At 28.6% G+C, this 11,404-nt stretch overlaps 1 protein-coding gene across 1 annotated transcript; it reads left to right on the top strand.

Annotated features, from left to right (window-relative positions):
• Positions 1-233: 233 nt before the first annotated feature.
• Positions 234-6,139, top strand: LOC130015696 (sugar transport protein 8-like). Its single transcript, XM_056106352.1, has 6 exons — positions 234-311; positions 691-826; positions 2,706-2,782; positions 2,889-3,205; positions 4,774-5,394; positions 5,717-6,139. Exons 1-6 carry the CDS (start codon positions 290-292, stop codon positions 6,137-6,139), a joined length of 1,596 nt encoding a protein of 531 aa, XP_055962327.1. The 5' UTR covers positions 234-289.
• Positions 6,140-11,404: the final 5,265 nt, after the last annotated feature.

Genomic DNA, 11,404 nt, shown 5'->3' with positions numbered 1-11,404 from the left:
TCAAAAATTTCAATGACAGACAATTAATGGAGGCATAGGATGAATAACAGGCGGGGATCATTTTCACTAAAAGACAAAAAAGAATATGACATAAAAGTAAGTAAATGGAAATACAAATGTCGGACCTTAAAAAAGAAAGAGTTTTGGTAAATTTCTCATCCCAATCTTCTTGAATTTTCACTCTGCTTATAAATTTCTTTCAATTAAACTCTCTCTCAATTTTGTCACTCAATATTATACAAAAAAAAAAGAGTGTAAACGGGGTGAGGCTGAAGGGACGTGAGATAGGATGAGTAAGGAGGAAATCATGGGTAAATATTTTGCTAATCGATATACCAAAATGAGTATTTTTATGAATATCAAATTTAAGTAAAGCACTTATTAATTTTCATCATCTTTCCAATTACAATAAAATACTTTTTTAATATAAAATTTACTATCAATAAATAATTTTCGTTAGTTTTAAATCTATATAGAAACTTTACTTAAAATTTTTATCAGAAAAATTGTCATTAAAAAAATTAATTTTTAATCAAATTCGTGAAGTTTTAGATTTTATGAGTTTTTAATATATAAAATGTTTTTTTATTAAATTATTATGTCTAAAAATACTCAACTTAATTCAAATTATACTATTAATGATAAGTAATTATTTGTATGTACTGAAATTTATTATCATATGGTATACAGAAGAAATTCAAGTCGAAGAAACACATATTTATGTGACAGAAATTGAAGAGATCATAGAGGATAATCAAGTAGAAATTGCCATGGATGAATCGGAGATAGAGGATCCATATCATGTAATTTGTAAAGCCCGCTGGAGGTATAAAATTATATCTTTTTTGCAAGTTGTAATTACATAGATATAGTTTAAGGATGAATAAAAACCGAATTAAACTGCAAAACTTAATTGAATCAGACCGGAATTGAGAGTGTATTGGTTAAAATGATTAATGTGGCCTGATTTGGTTTAGGATTTGTAGAAGATCCGGTTTTTGAGTCTGGTTTTGTTTTACAGCCATATTCTGGTTCTCGGTTCACCGAACGAAACCGAACTTTCATACACGTTTATATATTTAGTTTGTTTATATATTTAGTTTGTTCAAATGTTATACATTTTGTTAATAGAAGCGAACATAGGACTGACATTTTTGATTGTGTATGTTACTTTCTGATAATTGTAGGCCATATAGTTTTTTGCACGATTCTTCTAACATCTTAATATCAAAAACATCTTATCTAAAATATAGCTTTTTTTTAGAAGAAACAGAGACTTTATTACAACACTAAATAGGTATTACAAAGCCAAGCGAATTGCTTGTATGTGAATACATTAACAAACAAATAACAATAAAAAATTGCAGTTCTCTTTCTACGAGAATTGAATAAAATTCCCGATGATATAATACCATGAAGTCGAAAATTGCAAATTGATGACCATGTGTCACAATGTCTTCTGCAAGCAAGTGATCTTCAATTGGACAATAGATTCAAAGAAACACTTGATCAAGAACACAATCTGCATCTATGACAGTTTCAATCTGATTTGTTCAATTTTCACCATGAACTACTCAGATTTATAATTGCATAATAAGATCTACAAAGGGAATATCAAATTCCATTAAGGGCAACGCAATAACTTCCACAAATGGAAATATAAACTCTATAGAAGGAGATATAAGAACAACAACTAGATAAACAAACAAATACATAAAGATGATAAAAAAAAATTAAAGACATTTAGAGAAGAAAAGAGCCCTAAACAAGGTAAATAGAAGAAGTTTTTTTTTCTTTTTGGGTGGACGGCACAGTTGAGAGAGGGAAGAAAAAAGTCCCCTTGAATGAGTTGTGATGGAAAATGAATTGACTAAAATGAGTCTGATTTAGTTTTAAATTTATAAAAAATTGGTTTTGGGTCCTAAATGAGTTTTAGGGCCTTATATTCCGGTCCTCTGTTCTCGGTTCACCGAATGAAACCAAACAACCAGGTAGTCGTGATAGTATTTATTATATATATTAAAATAATAAATTTATTTTTTACTAAAAAAATTATAAATCATCACTGATTATTGTATTTAGTAAAAAAATATTAATTTTAAACTTAATATTAAAGATTGTGAAATTAAAATAGATCGTGAAATAAGATAATTATTATGAGAAAGTTTCCTAGAAACTGAATCAGACCGAAATTGAGTGTGGATTAATTAATTAAAATGATTGATATAGTTTGATTTTGTTTAGAATTTATAAAAATTTCGGTTTTCGGTTCTAATTTTGTTTTAGGCCTTATATTCCGGTTCTCGGTTCACCGAATGAAACCAAAAAACCAACTAAGTCGGGATAAAATTTGCTATATATATTAAAATAATAATTTGTTTTATTAAAAAATTATAAATCATTACTTATTATTATATTTAGTAAAACAATTAATTTTAAACTTAATATTAATGATGGTGAAATGAAAATTTGTCTTATAATTTTATTATTTTGTAAAGGGAGAACTGATCGAATCAGACCGAAATTTTAATCAATCAAACTGAAATAATCATAAACCAAACTAATAAATTTTGATTTTAGGGATGGTTTAGTTCGGTTTAGTCCTTTACAAATGAACTGAACCATGAACATCCCTAATATAGTTTCTATATTTATATCTACTTTTTATTCTCGAGATAATTAAAATTTATATTATATTATATTAGATGTTGTTTTCCGATGATTATGCATGCCATCGCTTTACTTGGAGGAGTCCTAGTAGGTTATTCAACAACAATTGCAGGTATTTATTTATTTCTAACTTTGCTGAGTTCATTAAGAATTTTTTTCTTAGAAATAAACAAATTTTAAAGATTAATTTAATTTATTTTCTGTTTTTTATTATTTAGGGGGAGTTCTTGATATGGATAGTTATATGGTAACATTTTCTTCCAAACTTTATAAAGAAGAAATGCACCATCTCGACAATAATTGCGGATTTGGCAGCTTTCAGCTTCAGTGGTATATCTCTTCGCTTTACATGGCAGCTTCAATATCGATATTGTTTGCTTTTGCCTTGAAAAATATATGGGGACGAAGATCAACTTTTCGATTAGGATCCACTCTGATGGTACTGGGAACCATACTTACAGCTGTTAGTTCGGGTTTCTATGTTCAATCAGTCGGTAGAATTGTCACAGGAGTGGCTATTGGACTTCTTCTCCAGGTAAACATTTAATTTTGTTACATATTTTGAGTAAAAGTTTGTTGAGTTGCAAGTAAAAATAACGATGGCCACTCTATACCTTTTTTTTAATATGAAACTCATTAAAGTGGCTAATAACTAGTTTACTACTTTCCATAGAAAGATAATTAATTTACTACTTAAAACTTTTAAACGTTTTGTTATTATTGTTAATTTTTAATGTTTTCTTTAATAAAAAAAAGTTTTTGAAAAGGATTAATTAGCTATTATTTTTCATTATTTTAAAAGTTTTTGTACAAGGAAGTGTGAAATAATTAGAGAAGAGAAAATATATTATTAAATCGAATGATGATAGATTGATTACAAGCATATATATATATATAACTAGAATAGTTCTAATCAAATAAGAACTTCTAAAGATATAAACCTTTAATCATAATAGAAAAAGGAGATATATTCCAATACTCCCCCTCAAGTTGGAGCATGAGGATCGATCATGCCCAACTTGGACAATAACATAGTAACAATTTGACCATCAATAAGACTAAACTTGTGTTTAAGCCAATCGATAATTTTCAGTTTTAAGACTTGATGGTCTCCTTCAAAATTGGCAGTTTAAGGACTTACGTCGGTCCAAATCAATAATTTTCAGTTTTAAGACTTGATGGTCTCCTTTAATATTTGCAGTTTAAGGACTTGCGTCGGTCCAATAAATAATACTCAGTTTTAAGACTTGATGGTCTCCATCAATAATTTTCATGGAAACTTGAAGTGCGGCAGCGGCGAGTATGGCGGCGGCGACATCTTCCCTTTCCATATAGAGTAGAAAAATTGAAAAGAAAAAAAAATAGACTGATAACATATGAAAAAAAAGTCATTGTAGACTTGAAGTGCGGCAGCGGCGAGTATAGCGGCGGCGACATCTTCCTTGTCCATATGATAAATTAGAAGTGTGGTACGGCGGTGGCGGCGGCGGATAATGGCGGCGGCGGATAATGGCGGCGGCGGCTTCGGATATGGCGGCGGAAATAACAATAAAGTAGTATAAATCATCTATTTAGAGTTATGTACGAAAATATAAAAGGGATGGGAGGTGATTTTGGCCATAAAAATAGCCAAAATCACCTCCCTAAAAGTGATAGTTTAAGGTTTGTGTTTAGATGAAGGATCGATTTGGCTCTGATACCATGTGAAATAATTAGAGAAGAGAAAATATATTATTAAATCGAATGATGATAGATTGATTACAAGCATATATATATATATAACTAGAATAGTTCTAATCAAATAAGAACTTCTAAAGATATAAACCTTTAATCATAATAGAAAAAGGAGATATATTCCAATAGGAAGCTTGTTTATAACTATAAATTACAAAAAGGAACGAAGAGTATATAAATGTGCATCGCCTTATAATTTTGAGTGTAGGTTTGGTAATTTACTTTGATATTTTAACTTACAATAAATTATTCTTGTCCGGTCTAAAAATTTAGAATTAGTAAAATTTACTCAATCTTCCTTATTAATATAACTAACATAACTTTTACTGATAAGTGCACTTTTAATATATGATGCTTGGATGTTTTCAGGTAATACCCACCATTATTACTGAGATGGAGGTAGATAAAACTAGGGGATTGAATATAAAATTTGGATGTTTTACAGCTGCTGGTTCAACATTAGCTATAGGATTGAATTATTTTGCTTCATATTTTCATGTGTGGGGATGGAGACTTTCAACTGGATTTATAATTCCAGTTGCATTTATCCTATTTTTGATATCTTTTAACATTTTTGAGACACCTTTCTGGTTGGTAGAGAATAGAAAAATAAGTGAAGCTAAAATTGTGCTGCGGCTAATGATGAGCGCGACGCATGTGGATGACATGTGTGTCGAGATTGAAGAAAACATTTCAAGACGAAAAGTTGACAATCATCTCCAAGCGATATTGCATCATGGAAGCCGCCCGGCTTTAGTAATCATGGTAACGACACAAATTTTAGTTCAACTTTTAGGATTTTCTGTATACACAAACTATGGGCCATTTATGCTTCAATCATTGGGCTATACTTCGCATGAAGCGTTTCTTTTTCTACTAGTGTGTTCAATTTTGAACACTATTATCATTTTCATTCAACCATGGATTTTTCGAATATTCGGAAGGAGAAGACCTCTTATTATAGCTTCGATTTTCATGTTATCTTCTCTGGTACACATAATCTATCTTATTACTATTTATTTTTCTTTTATTTTAAAAGGTATTAGATAAGTTTTTTTTACTGGTTTTCTAATTCTAAATGAATTTTTTCTGTCTTAAGATATAATAGAATTAAGAATATGAAAATTAGAGTTTGCGAAAGGAAACATAAACTGGATTTGTTTTTAAATATCCTTTCGAAAATTAAGTTAAGGCTTGTAATTAACTCAAATAATAAGGAAAACAAATTAAATTTGTAAAGAAAAAAATTAAACTGTTAAATTTTAAAAATTGAACTAGAAATGCTTATTAACAATGTTTGATTTCCATGCAGGCGTATGCTTCGGTTATATTTTTTCTATATGTTGATTCACATTTCTTTAATGGGAGTGCTATCGTTTGCGTTATTTTGGGTTTGACCGTAACATATATAGCTGCTTATAGTATTTGTTTCGGGCCCGAAGCATGGTTAGATGTATCATTCCCGTTACGTACTTGTGCAATTGGATCTGTTTTGGAGGCGGTAACTTCCATGTTTTTCAGTTTTTTGACAAATATGTTCTCCACGCGTTTGGCTTGTACTCTAGGTGTACACGTGTTTGTGTATTATAGTTTTTGTAGTCTCGTCATGGTTTTATTTATTTTATTATTAGTGCCTGAGACTAGAGGGGTACTTATGTATAGTATGGCTAGACGGGTTTGGAGCCAACATTGGCTATGGAAAAAGTATGTATCTTACCATGATATTTATGTATAAGAATTTTTTTTCCGTTTCATTTATCAAAATATGTATCTAGTACAATTTTATTTTAAATTTTTTTAGCTCGTTTTGTTTAGTGTTATTGGCAAAGAAATTTCAACATTTAAACTTTGTAGTAATTGAATTCCCATCGTTCAAAATTTTACAATACAAATCTTAATCTTTCTTTTTTGCATTTAGTAACCCGTTGTTTAATTTTTATATGTGACTGCCAAAATTTTCTTATCTACATATTCAATGAGTAGTACCCCGTAATTTTAATTGCTAAATTAACCAGCGTGTTGTGATTTGGATAATCGGGGTCATGAATAAAAAATGTATTTTAAATTCGAATTGAGAATTAAAATGCTCGAGAGAGTTTATCAAATTTTACATCATAAGAAATAAATTTGAAATTTTTTAAACGTTTAAGTGAATTTACACGGGATTGAGAAAAATAAAGAAAAATTAAAATAAAATGAATTAAAAGTCTAGGGATAGTACTTTTGAGTTTATTATCCACGATATAATATTTAAAAATTATTGGAAAAATTATGTCGAAAAGAATGTCAAAGTTAATATAATGTATAGCCGAATACTTAAAAATTTGGATTAAAGTATCAAAAAGTCCCTAAAAACCTAGGAACCTAAATTGGGTTTTAGCCATTTCTATAAATGGCACCTTATGCTATGAGAAAATCAAATAAAACCCTCTCTTCTCCTTTCATTGTTGCCGCACCCTAAGGTAAGAAAGGGTCTTCAAATTTCATTTAATTTTCACCCAAATTCGTTAGATAAACATGAGTTTTGATTATTAGAAACATGAATTAAGTGTTATTTGATGAAATAATGAAGGTTGGATGAGGTTTTGTGTTGCTAGAAACGAATGATGTTTTTAATGTTTGATTGATAATAGTACGTAGCTAGTCGGATTTTGAGCGTTTTGGTCGTAAACAGCACGTCAGAAAGCGGATATCGGAGGAACTCCGACTCTGGCATCTACTGTGCTTTACGCATAGTATGTCACAACCCAAATTCATAGATCGTGACTGACGCTAGGGTCGCGAAAAAACATACTACATGCATAAAAACACATAACCTGCATAAAACCAATACTCGGGGTAAACCGAGACTCCAATCTTAGTATAGCATTTAAACAACAACAAATAATAAATGCTCGACTCAACTCCGAGACTCTAATAGCCTAACATATGTAAATAATAATCAAATCAAAATATAATCATGCCAACATTAATATATAACATCGGACAAATCTGACAAACCACAAGTCTAGAATAAAAAGATATCAACTAATACTAATGCGGTCCAAGAATATAAATAGTTTTGACCATCTTTATTAAATAAATAAAAAGGAAACCTCTAAAGGAAAGTGAAAATTGGAGATCAATAATGTGCGCCCCAAAATCATAAAGTTGGAAAACATGAAAACAACGGGGTCAGATATATTGAGACGAGTTCATACCTCCATTTACATTTATTAAGTGAAAAAACCTTTAAAACAATAAAACACAGTTTATTATTGCGTTTTCAGAAAGGTTTTAATATACTTGCGAATCAAGTTGAAAAACTTTTATGTATTCATAGAGGTTTTTAGACTTACTACGGGTACAAAGCTATCACTCCCATTCCGTAGCGCCGATCTCAACTCATGGTATTGGGTCGAGACAATGTTGGTATCAGAGTAATATAGTCCAAGAGTTCCATTGCTATACTTGTTATGTGTTAAATGTTTTAGGGTTATTCATAGGAACTACTGCAACACATAGGATTAAAGACATGTCTTTTGCACGTATTCTTCTGTTTTCTAATGTTCCAGCCTTCTTGTCGAAGATATAAGTCTGCGATATACGCGTGTGTACGATATAGACGATTATTGTTAAATGACTTGATAAGGAGGCTTGAGTATTAAGCTTAGTATAACGTGGCAACGCTGTCGAAGTTATTCGACAGTAGTAGTAAGTAATGATTGACAGAAGAAACGATGATTCAAAGAAGTGGAGTATTTGTGGAAGAACTTTACTTGATACTGAGTTTAAGGTCTAGAGAACTTACAAAACTTAATATTTATAATCTGTTAAGGTTATTTATTTAAATAATTTGAAAGCATAATTGTGCCTAGACTCGAGATATATATACACACACACACACACACACACACACGAGTGTCATGACATTGATAGAAATACATCATTAATACATGCATCAATAGGACATGCATCACGTGCATCTGCTCAGATGAAAATGTGAGTTGTGGCAACTCTTTGAAGATAAGAGACGTCATAACCCTAGAGCACAATTATACAGATGTTTAAAGATTTAAAGTGAATCTTTTTAAATGAACCGTTTTCTTTGAAAGTATTTCAAAGATAATTGAAATGTTTTCAAACATGTTTATTTTAAATGTAAGTATACTCAGATCAGAACTCTGTAACAACAGTAAATGTTCGAGGGCAAACTACAAGCGATTCTCGAATGGATAACGAAAGTGTACAAGCGCGGAAATTTTTTGCTTATCTATTATATATATATATATATATATATATATATATATATATATATATATATATATATATACACCAAGATTCTTTTATGAATTTTTATCTTTAATTAAATACTTAATTAATTTTTAAAAACTATTATTAATAAATAATTTTTATTACTTTCACAATTTAAATAAATTATTTATACCAAAATGAATATTCTTATGAATTTCAAATTTAAGTAAAACACTTATTAATTTTCATTATCTTTCCAATTACAATAAAATACTTTTTTAATTTATAAAGTTTACTATCAATAAATAATCTTTGCTAGTTTTAAATTTATATAAAAACTTTACTTAATATTTTTATCAGAAAAATTGTCATCAAAAAAATATTTTTTAATTAAATTCGTGAAGTTTTAAATTTTATGAATTTTTAATATATAAAATATTTTTTTATTAAATTATTATGTCTAAAAATACATAACTTAATTCAAATTATACTATTAATGATAAGCAATTATTTTTGTGTACTGAAATTTATCAATCATATGGAATACAGAAAATTTAATAAATTAATATTTTAAGTTGTTACAGACACAATTTCTGAGTTACCAAGTTGATTAACTGCATGGTGGAATCACAACTATGCCACTGAGCAAGAGATCATTGCTACAGAAGAAATTCAAGTCGAAGAAACACATATTTCTGTGACAGAAATTGAAGAGATCATAGAGGATAATCAAGTATAAATTGCCATGGATACGTTGGAGATAGAGGATACATATCATGTAATTTGTAAAGCCCGCTGGAGGTATAAAATTACATCATTTTGCAAGTTGTAATTCCACCTAAATTAAGCATACATATAGTTTAGGGATGAACAAAAACCGAACTAAACCGCAAAATTTAACTGAATCGGACCGGAATTGAGAGTGAATTAGTTAAAATGATTAATATGGCCTGATTTGGTTTACGACTTATAAATATTCCCGTTTTCGGTTCTAATTTTGTTTTAGGGCCTTATATTGAACGAAACCGAAAAACGAACTTTCATTTTTTGATTATATGATATATAATTAAAAGCCTAATCACTTATAAATACCCCACATTTTTTATTTTTTTTTGCTTATGGTCTCACCTTTTAAAATTTTAAATTTTGGTTCATTTTTCAATTTTGACTTTCAATTAGAGTCATTTGTTTATATTGGAGTGAAAAACGTTCAAATAAGCCTCTCATATTACTTCATTTTTAAAATTAATTATGATAAAAATGCAAATTAGAAAAATATGAAGTGATTTAAATGATATATTTGAATTTTTTTCACTCTAATTTGGATAAATGGTTATAATTGGAAGTGAAAATTGAACACTAGGCTAAAATTGAAAATTTTAAAGCTAAGTCCATAAAAAAAAAAAGATAGCATATCTTTGGGTGATTAAACCTAATTAAAAAATAAATTTATTATTTATTAAAAAATTACAACTCATCACTAATGATTTTTATTGTTAGTAAAAGATTAGTTATAAAGAGTGAAATAATCGAACTGAACCGAAATTTTATTTCATCGAACTGAAATAGCCATAAACTAAACTAGTAAATTTTAATTTTTAAAAGGTTGTTTGGTTCGGTTTTAGTCTTTTGCAAACAAAATCGAACCATGTACATCCGTAATATAGTTTCTATATTTATATTTTATATTACTTTTTATTCACGAGTTAATTAATATTCATATTATATTTGTTTATTGAATATAGATGCTATTTTCTCATGATAATAGCGTTGATACTTGTCGATCCTTACTCGTCCTTCATCCTTTACCATCATACGGGTCGTATCATCCTTAACCCCAACTTTAAACTTTTTCCAAAACCTTTGGTACTAATCAAAACTATAATTGATTAAACCAATCCAATTAAGTAACTTATGACTTCAAGTTACCCTGATTTTGTCCACAATCTGTTGTCCTAACTAGCTTTTACTGTCCAAATTGCATATTTAAAAGCGTTTGTTCATTATACAAAATTGATATTTGTATAGTTCACAACATCCTTTACAACTCTCACTTGTACTTCGTGTTGTGTTGAAACCCGAAAGCGTCTACAATCGGTCCGGAAGTCACTTCCTGAGATTGTCGCTAATCGTTTACATAGGCTGTTACACAGCCTATGAACTAAGCATTCAGATAGTCCTTATCTGAATTACATTTCCATAGTTTTACTTGGAGGAGTTCTCGTAGGTTATTCACAAGCAATTGCAAGTATTTATTTAAAACTTTGTTGAGTTTATTGAGAAATATTTCTTAGAATTAAATAATAATTTTTGGTGATTTGTTCATGTGTGCATAAATTTGACAAATTATAATTTTTTTATCATTTTACTTTAATTCAACTAAGAGTATCTCAATTCTAAAATTGTCAAACTCTTTATTTTAATGAATTTGATAATAAACTTAGATGTGGATGGGGTCAATTTTTTTTCTTAATTAAAAAATAATAATACATATATATATATATATATATATATATATATATATGTATATATACATATACATATATGTATATATATATACATATATGTATATATACATATATGTATATATACATATATATATATACATATACAGTATACATATATATATGTACATATATGTATATATACATATGTATAATATGTATATGTACATATACATATGTACATATACATATATGTATACATATATACATGTATACATATGTATATACATGTATACATATGTATATACATGTATACATATGTA

The sequence above is a fragment of the Mercurialis annua genome, linkage group LG6 (assembly GCF_937616625.2).
Source record: "Mercurialis annua linkage group LG6, ddMerAnnu1.2, whole genome shotgun sequence".
Classification (NCBI taxonomy): domain Eukaryota; kingdom Viridiplantae; phylum Streptophyta; class Magnoliopsida; order Malpighiales; family Euphorbiaceae; genus Mercurialis; species Mercurialis annua.
Note: the sequence above shows the minus strand (reverse complement) of the source record. Positions and strands in the feature narration are given on the sequence as shown.

Excerpts from the sequence above, each read along its gene's own strand:
- LOC130015696 (XM_056106352.1), top strand. The coding sequence starts at position 290 with ATGAGTAAGGAGGAAATCATGG. Across the intron at positions 312-690 it reads GAGTAAGGAGGAAATCATGG|AAGAAATTCAAGTCGAAGAA; the intron begins GTAAATATTTTG and ends TATGGTATACAG. Across the intron at positions 2,783-2,888 it reads TTATTCAACAACAATTGCAG|GGGGAGTTCTTGATATGGAT; the intron begins GTATTTATTTAT and ends TTTATTATTTAG.